Source organism: Mastacembelus armatus, chromosome 3 (assembly GCF_900324485.2).
Source record: "Mastacembelus armatus chromosome 3, fMasArm1.2, whole genome shotgun sequence".
In the NCBI taxonomy this organism is placed as follows: domain Eukaryota; kingdom Metazoa; phylum Chordata; class Actinopteri; order Synbranchiformes; family Mastacembelidae; genus Mastacembelus; species Mastacembelus armatus.
Window position 1 is genome coordinate 26,656,120 of NC_046635.1, and position 12,683 is coordinate 26,668,802.

Sequence of the window (12,683 nt, forward strand, 5' to 3'; positions counted from 1 at the left end):
GAGCAAAAACCAAGCCATGAGGTCAAAGAAACTACCTGTACAGCTCAGAGACAGGATTGTTGATAGGCACAGAGCTGGGGGAGGCTACACTGAAGGTTTCCAGGAGCACAGTGACCTCCATCCATCCATTATCTAAATCTGCTTATTCCTAATTAGGGTCACGGGGACCTGCTGGAGCCTATCCCAGCTCTCTTTGGGTGGAAGGCGGGGGTACACCCTGGACAGGTCACCAGTCCATCACAGGGCCACATAGAGACAAACAACCTCACACACTCACACTCACTCCTATGGGCAATTTAGAGTCACCAATCAACCTGACATACATGTTTTTGGACTGTGGGAGGAAACCAGAGTACCTGGAGAAAACCCACACAAGCACAGGGAGAACATGCAAACTCCACAAGGAAAGGCGCCTGACAGGTTGCGACCCCACAGCACAGTGACCTCCATAATACTCAAATGGAGTGAAGGGGGTCTGAATACTTTCTGAATGTGCTGTTACAGGCTTAGTGTTTATAGTAAGTTGATCAGAAAAAGTACATTTTAATATTAGTATTTTAATATCCATAGCCTGGTCTGGAATTTTTGGAAACTTAATAACACACTAAGCATGTTGGTATAATTGGTATAAACATGTACACAGTGTAAGGTCATAAAAACACAATATATGACAGTAACCCAATATATTTATAATAATGCTTTATTATCTTTATATGCTATGTGTAAGATTAAGAAAATGCAAATATGTATTGTTAATTGTAGTTTCATTTTAGCAAATGATGATCATTGCTATTTAATCTGCTTTTTTTCTTTATTTGATTTACAAGTGGGTTTACACAGATTCAAAAAGGAGAGAAAATGGTAAATACCGCCTTTAACAAATCAATAATAGCTAAGAAAGAGAGATCAGCAGACACTGTCTGATGCTGCAGTAAATAATTCAAAAATCTTGCACACAAACTTCAAAATCATCATGTACTCAGTCTGGCAACTTGTCCACTAGAAGACAATCCTAATGAATTGCTGCACCACTCCCACAAATGATTAATCCGAAGTAACAGGATTTCACTGAGCAACAAAATTTTGAAAAAGTTAGACATTGTAGTTGGTGCGATCCATATAGTGTAAATGAACACTGACACTGGGCCTTATGGTATAAGCACACTAAAGCATGCAAACACATGCTGCAGGTCCGAAAGTGAACATCCACTGGTGAAAAGTCCAGAAATAATCTAATACATAAAATATGGAGTCCACAGACAGATGGAGAAACAAATTTGTAGATATTAAAAAGAAGCACTGCTGAAGTGTAAGAGGACAGGGTCTTTTGAAAAATAGGATTTTTTTTTTTTTTCTACTAACTTACACGTTACTAGATTTGTCAATATCTGCAACTTCTTTGGAGCCCAGTTGGGATGGCAGAGGAACTGAGGATCATGCAATGCTTGCACAGTTATCAACTGAACTGACTCGAGTCTCCACAGTCAAAGTCCAACAAGATGAAAACGATGCTCTCAAACTATCTGCTTTTAATGGGAACAGCATTACTTGTGTGATTCCTGTGGGGCCAAGGTTTACTTATGTTTCCTATTGCCAGATATTTAGTTTGGTTGGTCCCAACCTGCTTACATGTGCCATGAATGAATTATTCAGGTTTAGAAACTAGCTTGTCTGTAGCACACCTGTAATGCCACTATAATATTCTGTAGCCTTTATACACTCAGCTAATTGTCACTTCTCAATATGGAAAGGTATGAAAGTGAGGGACTGAAAACCCACACTGTACTATCAAAAATGAAATTACAGGTTAAAGACAAATTGGTCATATACGAGTTCATAAAGGAATGGTGGCTAAGACTTGTCACAAGGGTACATTGAAACTAAGTACAGTGTTGCTGAGACGCTTCTTAAAATGTAATATCTCCAACCTGTTGCAGAAAATAGCTCTGCTAATGGGGGATGGTGAGGAGGAAATGATGCAGAAAAAAAAAAATCATAGTAAACAGTTCTTTTAGCTTTTCTTGACATTTATTCTTATTCCTCATCTAAAGGATGGGATTTTGTGTGTTCCTGTGAGTGAGTGCAGTCTTATAATCATAATATAGTGAATGATCTATGGATGAACTTCACATCCTCCAACCTGCAATAGTTTTAAAGAACTAGGCCCTCATAGGCAGGCCCTTCAGACTCAGGAGATTCTCTCTGCAGACGAAGATGCTCCAGTGTGTTGTGGAAGTGTTTGTTGATCTGCTCTGTTTCCTCACTTGCCTCCAGGTTAGGCAGATCTTCCCTGATCTTTTGGATCAGCTGATTTAATACCTGGACAGTCACCTGGACAAGTGAAGGACAAGGGACAGTATAAGAATTCCTGGTTACAGTAACTTTGATGGATTGCTTTGACATGACTAGTTCAGTTTCAGTACAGCCTGAAACCATGTGTCAATCATGTAGAAATAAATTTCTAGCATCCTACCGCATCGTTTTCTCTCTCATAGAAACAGACATATCTGTTGAGGATTTCAATGAAAAGCTGGACTTGCAGCGATGGGTCCATGCACTGGTTGGCAATCTTCAGGGCTTTCTTTAGACACTCCATCACCCGCTTACCATCGCGGATCTAAAGATTCAACATAACTAGTTAGCAGTAACACAGATTTAAGTACACCCAAGCTGGTGAATAAATTACTCTAGACAATAATTTAGTATTATACATACTGTTGAAAGGTACATTTGGGAAATGCAAAATAATGATTTCCCTCCATATCAATTATCATTTTTTGAAATGTGTTCCTTATATTCTCATTTAATATGCTGACAATGTTAATATAAGAATGGTTGAAACCTAGGCCTGTACCTACAGGATAATATTATATATGTTAGCACGTCCAAAACATATCTGTGTCTGCAAATGTCCAACACACCTCTTCACCATTTTTGTCAGTGCTGCGACCTGACCAAAAAAGATGGGCGCAGATACTGACGGCTCGGCACTGGTCAGGCTTCTTCAGCAGCTTGGAGGCAGCAAGTGCACACTGAGTCCTCAAAGGCTCATGGTTTTCCTCACTGAAACAACGCATTCGCTCAAAGGTACCAATGATCAGTGTGATGGCTGCCAACTGCGCTTTGGAATCACTGATCTCATCTTCATACAGTGAGAAAGCCTGGTCAGGGGGAGGTATTGAGCAGAAAGAGAAGAAATGGGGAAGTTGGGGTTTGTAGGCAAGGAAGGAGAGAAGAATACAAAAGAATCAAAGAATGTAAGAAGGAGACAGCTAGATGTTTGGTTAGTTACATTGTTGGAGAATAAAAGAAAAGAAACATGAATGTAAGAAATCAAGTCACTGGTCTTAACTGCTTTTATACTTCTTTGGTTAATTTGGTCTGGAAAAATGAGGCAGTTTCACTACATAAACACATTGTAAGCTGGAAAAATGAGGCAGTTTCACTACATAAACACATTGTAAGCCTGAACACTCAGGAGATTCAAAAAAACATTCTACCTGTGACATAAACTCATACGCTACAGTCTCATGGTTCTCAAAGCCAATCTCGCCTGCAGCCAGTGCCCCCTGCAGGAAGAGTCGAAGAGGTAGCTCAGCAAGCTCAGCCTTGATAAGTGCACTGATGGTCTGGTGTGCGAAGGAGAAGATCTTCTGACACTTCTTTTCCCATTTGTCATCCTGATGGCAGACAAATTTGCAGTCATTTAATAGAATAACAAAAATTACACATACAGCCATGTCAGATGTGGTGAAAAGAAATACATGCATACCAATGAAGAGTTTTCCTTGTATCTGAAGGCCAACTGGTAGGCAGCGAACACCAGAGGAGGGAGTGTGTAGCGAATCCTTTGGTTTCCACCCGCACCAAAGTGTTTGCGGGCTGTGTTCAGAATCTGCCCACATAGAAATGATCCTCAATGAACAACAGCTATAGCAGTGAACACACTAGGGCCCAATCACAAAGTCACATTCACAACTGGGAGCGTTATACAACTATAAAAAAGGTGGCAGTTTTAAATCTGTCAACATTTTTCAAAGCATGCTGTAGAATTTCACATTTTTAATACCGTTTCATCCATTTTGTCCATTCATTTCTGTACAGTATATAAAGCGAAAAAACAGTGTCATCCACCACAGTACACAAAGTCTCTAGTGGCAGGGATGGGAAAACACTAGGCGCACACCAATAGAGTGGTTTCAGCAGCGCACCAGCACAGTACAGCACCAGCAGAATAGAATAGAATATCTTCTAGTACTAAATCTACAAAATAGCAGGTATGCTCTTAATGTTGAGGAAAGCACGTACAAGGTACTGTTGATCAGGGTCTTCAGAGTGGAGCAGATGGATGAAACGACCCACAAGGCTCTGCTCCTCAGCAAAGTCCTCAGGGTCAGGATCATCTGCTGGTTGGTCTGGCTGGTCCTGTATCAGTGTGGATACGAGGTTCAAGATGGCATCCACCTAGAGAAACAAGGGAGGAAGTCAAGGGATTAAGATTATTAAAAGAATACCACACAGAATTAACCAAGGCCTTCCTTTTGTCAAATAACATTTTTACTTCAAAAATTCAAACATCAAGTATGTAATTTGCAAACATTGCAGTTGTATGTTAAAGCTGGAGTGTGTAACTCCTTCCTCAAATCTGGTGACAGAGCTGCTGCTGTGTTTGCTGTTAATCAAGGCCAACATGCAAATGTAGACATCTTTGTGCCAAAGTGGAGGACATGAATCTGACCTGCTCCTGGGCCACAATAGTGGTGTTGTAATCCAGCGTGTTGCTCAGCACATAGCAACTCATGCTCTTGCGTGACTCATAGTCAAAGTACTCGAAGAGTGGTGGGAAGTGTTTGAGCTGCAGCACTGTCAGGATGTTGTTGTAGGTATCCACTGGGATCTTCAACAGCCGGGTGAGTTCCTTTGACACTGCGCTGCTGGTCGCTATGCTACAAGAGGGACAAGACCAGGTCAAGGTGTGACACACAAGACAGCAGCAAGGAAAAGACTGAACCTAAATAGTAATTACTGTCCCTGTTCAGTCCTGTCTGTGATCATCTTATTGCATGTCTCCACATCTATATGTTTGTTATCTGCCTCTCAAAAAAAAAAAAAAAAAAAAAAAAAAAAAAAATCGATGGTGGTATCTAGGTCCTGATCACTGTATGCTGGCTTGTTAACTTAAAGTTAAAAATCTTGTTCCTCTTTTAATTCTCCTCTGCCTATTTCTGCTTTTAGGTTTACTCTACTCTGTAAACATATGGACCCTCGTTTATTCACCATTACAAATGCTTTAAAATAACTACTAGCTTACAAACCTGCAGTCTGACAGTAAGAGATTACTATAAAATGCCCAAATCTACAGTAATTGCTATACTCACTTCATCTCCACCTAGAGAATTTCAATATATTGGAGGGGCATCCCATAAACATTCACAACCCAAATACATTGCATTCCTTAAATCCCACTGTTTGAGTAGTTTGAGGACTTACTGTTCCAAGTTGAGCTTATTGAATATCTCCACAGTGCTCTCCAGAACCTTATCTACATAGTCAACTCGGTCAGGGTAGCACTTCATGGCCAAATTGATGAGAGAGACCTGAAGAGAGACCACGTCCTCTGATGGCATGTCCTGGCGAGACTGAAAAGGGAGAAATCATACAATACAGAGTATATACAATACAATACAATACAATCAGAGAGGATATATATCAGGACATTTTTAGATTACTACCATTTTGCTTTTTTTTTTTGCTTGGTTTAGATCTTAATATGTTATTCCATACTTTTGATGCCTTCAGTATTATTCTACAATATACAAAAAAAGAAAAAATAAGAGGATGTGCCCAAACTTTTGACAGCAGCATACTGGAAGAGTGCTGAGTACATGTAGATCTTCAAGCAACATTTGAAGACACCATAGAGGAGCTGTATAGTACGAGAGTTTGTTGACTGAGATTTCCTGTCTCACAGTAACAGTTGGACTAATGCTCGTCTATTTGCCGTGCTACTCTGAATTAGTGGCGGGAATTTAATGCAAGCAGCAACAGGGAGCCAGTGGAATGTAATAAAAAGTACAACAAAATAAGCCATCTGAAAACACACATCTAGAACTATGGAGAGGAAGACTAGAAGTAAGTCTGGCCTGTAGTTGTTAACTTGAGCTGGATTTATTGTTGGCTACTCTAAAGGGCATTTTAAGTCATGTACATACTGAGTAAGCTGTCTGACCAGGTCACCCTGATGTGGCCTACCTGAATGACAGTGGCCACTTGCTGAGAGAAGATGTCAAACAGTTTGATCTCAGCGGGAATGCCAGGGCCATCTTCTCGATGAGCAAACAGAGCAAGTCTGAAAAACAGAAAATACATTCCCACCGTTAAAGTCAAACAGGGATCCCATGTCAACCATGGGTAGCAAAATGAGCAAATTATGACGTTGCCAAACAGTTAAACTAGAAATTGTCATGTAGCTGAGTCTCTATTAACCGCATCAAACTGTACCTGTCAATGAGTGCAATGATGATGTTCTTAACATTAACGTGTTGATGAAGCTCAGCACATGAACGCAGGAAAGGGTTCAGGGTCTGAAGGTGGAACTCATCTGGGAAGACCTTAGAAGACAAAGTTATTATAGTCTGGTAGTGTAGGGGTGTGATGACACTTTATTTTGTCTATTTACAATATCTATGAAACAAATATGAAGCTTTAACCATGTTAAAATGGTCATGGTCTGGGCGAAGGTTTAATTCATATGGGGGCAGGACAGTGACTTTTAAATGTGGTTTGAGATCTGTGGGTGAACTCAGGGAAGCCACTGCTGTCATTCTGCAGCCAGACGCTTTGGAGCAGACACTGGCTAAGGAAGAGGGACGTTCTCATATATCCATGTCACTCCATAATATGCAAATCACATTGTCTCTCAAAGTCCTGCCCTTCACACTAAAACTGTGACATAAAGCTGAAAACCACCAACAGCAAAAATAAACTCTCACTGAAAAAAATGGAAATTAACTGAAATCTGAAGATTATCACTGAAAAACACATTAGAAACCAGAAACTTCCTTCAGTGCAAATGTTTCAATGCTAACTTTTCCTTTTTCAGTTCAGGGTTTGTTCTCCATGTTTATTTTCAGTGTCAAAATTTAAAAGTCACTGCCCTGGTTCCATAGATTCAAGGATTTGCTGGATTATCATCTCAAAGGCACTGAGAACTGTTCTTAAAATGATTTTTATGTCTTATAGAAATTAAAGTGCTTTTCAGAGCTGCTTAAATTAAATTTTTTTAATCACCACAGCATCGAACATACAGCTTGACAACGGTTTGGAAAGAACAAGAAGCAGTGCAGCAGATGGTGTAGCCTCAGAGATGGCCTGATCTCAACAGAGATTACATAAAGAGGCAGCAGCACAAGAACTGTGCTGTTTGCCAAATCTCTTGGCACAAATGATCTAAAATGCAACGTAATGAGAGCTTGAGAGCTACCAAAAGGTTTTAGTTAGAACCCAAACCTAACCCAAAACTCAAAACACTTTGCCTTTCTCTCTTTCACTGTGGTGCGGTGGGACATGTGGACATAATCTAAAAACGGATTCAGTGCAATGATAGAAACTAGTCTTCTCCAGTTCATACTGCTGACACAGGATGCATGTTTGCTCAGTACATGTGGGATTGGTCACATCATCTATCATTTAATAATAGATGAGTTCAGTAAGGTCAGAATTAGGGCCAGTACAGACTGAATTGATGCATCCCAGGTGTCTACCTGAATGATGCACTCCATTAGATACTCCTGAGCCAACGAGTCTCTGCAGTTCACAACTTGCTCCAACACCCCAGGAAGAACAATCTGTGGAAACAAAATAGAAGCAGCGTTTCAGCAGATAGATGCAAAATTAACCAATAACATCCCACTCCCACTGTGGCTGTATAACGGTTTTTCATTTTGGCATCAATAATGCGTCTTCCTCCTAAAAATAAGAAGTCACTTGTCCATTTTTTCTTTTAATTTTCTGTGTTAAAAACTGGGTACTCACAGTTACATACATATTACACACACACACCTGTTTGTACTTTTCCACATTGACACCCTCCAGTTGGCTGAGGCGAACTAGGTTAGTGCCCACCAGAATCCTAAGTTCTTGTCGTTCCTTTTCTCGCTTCTCTCGGTCTCGGCTGTGACCCTGATGTTGCATTCGAACCCACAACTTATTCATTTCAGCAAAGTTCAGAAGGACAAAGTCGATGGAGTCATTGATGTCACCAGTCATCTCCTCCGATCCCCTGAGGAGTAAAGACACAAGCTTAAAACGGCAATGTATGTAAAAATATTTGTCAAGAATTATATTTACAGGAATCTAAAACTGAGCTAACACATTAAACTATGAACAAAAACATAAAGAGGCCTGTGGTTATAGGGTAGTTAGTGCTGAAACATTTTCTACATACAGGACATTTTTGCTGTGAGACAATAGTGCCGACTTCTTTCTCGTGGGTCTTACAGGGCAGATGTGTTAAAGTGTCACTGAGTTGGAAGTTTCTATAAATATCACAGATGGATTGTCAGTGTTTATAGAGGGACACTGATGGTAGTGTCTCATTTCAGTAAATAAATGGGATGTTATGGGACCAACAGTGGAGGACAGACACAATGGCTGAGCCTAATTAGCTTACTCTGACTGCTCTCCATCATCTGGCAGTATATTGCGGGTGCACTGCAACAGGTAGTTTCTGAGAAAGAGGCCTCTGAGTGGGTGCTGGACACCACGACACATCTCAACCAGGTCTTTCAGAATGTCCTTACGAGACTGAGGGAAGGAGCGAACGTACACCACACCCACTGTGATCAGCAGATATCTGGGGAGAGAGGGGCAAGCAAAGAGGCTTGAAGTGATAGGATGTTAATATTCGCAAATAAAATGTTTTCAATTTAAAATATGGGTCTGACAACAATTTGCAAGTGCTTCATGTCTGATGGAAGTTTAGTTAAGGTGACACTCACAGTCTGGGGATGATGTTCCCCGCATACTGGACCAGCTCATAGAGATCTGCCACCTTGCGTCCTTTGGCAAACTCATCAGTCAGATAAACCTCTAAGTAATGAAGTTCATCAGAGATGGCCATATCTGAAAAGACTGTTAGGGATTGGTGCAAACCCAACGTTAATTATCCACATGCAAAAATCTGAAACAGAGAGGAGTTTTGTTGCTGTACATCTGTGATGGTCAGGAGAAATCTATGGTGAAAACCGCTTTTCTTCTTCAGGCTGGGCCTCTTTGACCATCATATTTGACACAGATGCTGTTTTTCCAAGTTCTACTGACCCAGGGGCAGTTATCATGTCTTTTTTTTTTTCTTGTTTGGTTCCTTGAAGTTTGGACAGAAGACACAGTCAAAGTGAACTTCCAGATGTAAAGGATACAGAGCTCATAATAGCTCTTTGGAGAAAGCATAGAGGTCCTCAGCTCACCCAGCATGTTGGAGGCATGCTTCAGAGCATCCATCAGCTTGTTCTTGTCCTGCACAGTGCACAACACTGTCAACTTAAAGATTTTCATATTTCTAGACATTAAAATACTGTATACCAGTTATATCACATGTATGACAAGTTACACAGTGGTTTAAATATAATGCAATCCTGTACAATGAAGACTTCAATTTGAGGTATCAGCTTCAGGTTTTTGTGGCACCTTTTAACAAATACAGTACAGCCATGTGTAGTATATGTATTTTTCTTATTTAAATGTGATTCAACGAACTTAATAGTTTTTAAAAGGCAAATATTATAGACATATTTTTTCATGAAATATTTCTTGCACTGCTTTTTTCATTCAGCAAACCATACAATCCATTGTTTATATTTTGTGCTGGCTTCTGTTCATTCATTCTGTTTCATTCATTCCGTTTCAATCAATTTTTCTAACCATTTCTTAATGGGTGTGAAAAAGTTAGAGGCTCAATACATTTCACCAAAGCTATGACAGAGCTGGTGGTAGAGACTGGATTCTCAGCACTGTCTGGCCAGGTTATTAGTCTGACAACAGCAACTGCTAGGTAATTGTTTTCAATATGAACATTCAGATGAAAAATTCAACCAATGCATTGAGCTCATGATTTATAATCCCTTCTCAGTCTGGACAGCAGTGTAGAGACTGCAGTACACACAAAGTAAAGTGTTCATTTCCCGTTGCATTACTTGCCCAATTTGTTTCTACAAGTTCAACAAAGCCTCGAGCTGAGTCTTTTTTACTTTGTAGTATGAGTCATTGAGAGTGTTTTAATACATCAATGCTGCCTGAGTAGGCCAAAATCTGGCCCTGTATCTGCACTTAAAGTGAGCTGTGCATTAAACTGACCCCTTCTCCGCAGTTCCCTGTAGTGCCGCTTAGTGTCTTTAAAACCTCTGTAGTGGCAAGTGGTGCCAGGCAGCAATGCCAAGTGCCACTCACAACAAACAGAATCCTATCCCTCTCTCAGCTTCTCAGCCTGTATGTGTGAGCAGTCAGAAACTGGCATGTTAAAACTGGATAGTTAGTAATGAACAAGCTGCCTCCAAAAGGTATCTTGTATCACTTCATTAAGGAATTTGACTTATTCTTTGATCAAGATATGAATACTTCTTTAATGTGTGATAAAGAAATCTGATATGTGGAACTGAAATCGTCCAAAGGAGTCCTTAAGCCAGGTCAGCTGGTCACAGGATACGTAGAAAAACAGATGATAGAGAGGAGGATACTCTTTCCGACACTGAGTGCACAAACACAAGTACACAAAAACAGGGCAGACAACCAATGATTTAAACAACTATCAATCATATTGACAGTTATGACAAACTGAAGTTATCCTACCAGGCATCGCTTCATCTGGAAAGACTGGACCTTGACAGCCTGCACAGCTTCATCGAGAAGCTTCTCCTGTTCATCCTGGGGAGACTGCTGTGTGGTTGGCTGTGACAGGAAGATGGAGAAACAGCTGTTTTTCAAAATACTGCTGCAATCATCAATCAACACTCCACTATAAGACAATGTTATATCACTTCTGAACCGGAAAGTGATGTGTTTAACAGCTTAGTTTACAGGGTAGTTCACTCTGCATCAATAGACACAAAAACACTGGGTCTATTGTATGTTCAATTCCAACACACTGAACTGTGGGAAAGCTTTGGATTAGGCTTCAGACAAAGCTTGATACAATCTTAGTGTGTTTAATAATGGTGAGAAGACACCTTGTGCCACAAGATCTCGCAATATTAAAACATGACAATATTGACCATTGAGGTGAAAAGCTTGTGATATTAGTACAGAACCAGAGCAGCAGCCAGCACGATGGAGAGTGAGGGCGACAATAACACAGATGAAACAAAGCGCCTGCCACTTTTAAATTGTTTGTGTGGCAGCATATTGGGTAGTGAGCGGAGACAATATACAGCACCATACACTGTGGCTAACATAAGCTCTATGCAAAGACACCTGGAGAACCAGCACAGCTCTGTCCAAGTGAACCACGCCTGTGGAGAAAACACTGAAAGGCCAGACAACACTGACAAATGCTTTCGCATCTCAACTTCCATCACAACTATCATCCAGGACAAAGGTCGGTCAGTTGAGTTTGCGGCAAAACATTTTACAGTGCTTGCATATCGTTCTGTCCTTTACTGCAGGTGAAGTGACATTCACTGCAACATTATTAGTTTAAACATTTCAAAACTGCAACTGCATTGTTTTGCACTGTGTGACCGTCAGTCAAATAAGAGACTATTTCTCCAGTCATATATTTCTTCATTGGAGATTTCCCAAGAAAGTTGTCATCCCGTGACTTAAGTGCACCATCACAGCCCTGGTGATTAAAACAATGCTCAGCTTAGATTGAACCCAGCTCAGCTTAGTCCAGCTCTCTTTTGGTCTTCTGATATGAACATTGAGCAGAATAATATCAACAACTCCCATTAATTCAGAGGCGTCAGATAAGAATTAGCTCGTGGCGGGTGGCGCAGGGCACGTCTCCACGAAATAACGTTATATCCGTGCACAGACGAATGAAAATATGTTGTATGTGTGTCCCAGGCCTTATCACTGCTGCCAACCTGCAGCTAAGTCCTATTTGTTGACGCGGAGGATTTAGCGACAGTCAAATATGACACGGCGAAGCGGAAGAGCATGCTAACCAACAGATAGCTTTAGCTGCCACCTGTTTTCTCCTGGAAATCCCAGATAATTCCAGTACCCACCGACTCTTTTATGGAATAAGGATTATGATAAATGTCTCACAGAACAAGACAGACCTTTAAGCAAAAACCACCGAGCCACTCGTTAGCATCAGTTAGCTCAGTAAGCTAGCTAGCTGCTATTTCTGACGTTAGGCCATAATGCCACTGAAAGACAAGTCTGATTTGAGATCTGCTTAAGGAGGACACTTTAGATCAGTAGTTCAATTTAAACGGAAAACGTGTTGTGTCCGAGTTAAACATACGACTGTACAGAATAGGATTTAATTTAGAAAAGCGCTTACCATGATTATTAGATGTGTATCAGATCGGTCGGAGAGGCTGGCCTGTCATGTGACCCATTAATGCTGCGTTCACGGTCGTCACTCAGAGGACAGGCGTGGCTGGTGTGTGTGTGTGTGTGTGTGTGTGTGTGTGTGTCTGTGTGTGTCTGTGTCTCACAACCTGCAGGACGGGGGTCAG

The 12,683-nt window shown here is 40.8% G+C and overlaps 1 protein-coding gene across 1 annotated transcript; it reads right to left on the reverse strand.

Annotated features, from left to right (window-relative positions):
- Positions 1–747: 747 nt before the first annotated feature.
- vps35 (VPS35 retromer complex component) lies at positions 748–12,610 on the reverse strand. The gene is made up of 17 exons (XM_026293837.1): positions 12,506–12,610; positions 10,846–10,944; positions 9,420–9,516; positions 9,000–9,123; positions 8,672–8,854; positions 8,062–8,281; positions 7,764–7,847; positions 6,502–6,611; positions 6,253–6,349; positions 5,491–5,639; positions 4,739–4,946; positions 4,309–4,464; positions 3,773–3,895; positions 3,501–3,680; positions 2,922–3,161; positions 2,474–2,617; positions 748–2,331 (listed from the first exon to the last, which is right to left on the reverse strand). The coding sequence occupies exons 1-17, from the start codon at positions 12,506–12,508 to the stop codon at positions 2,152–2,154; spliced, it is 2,397 nt and encodes a 798-aa protein (XP_026149622.1). The 5' UTR covers positions 12,509–12,610; the 3' UTR covers positions 748–2,151.
- Between the last annotated feature and the right edge of the window lie 73 nt (positions 12,611–12,683).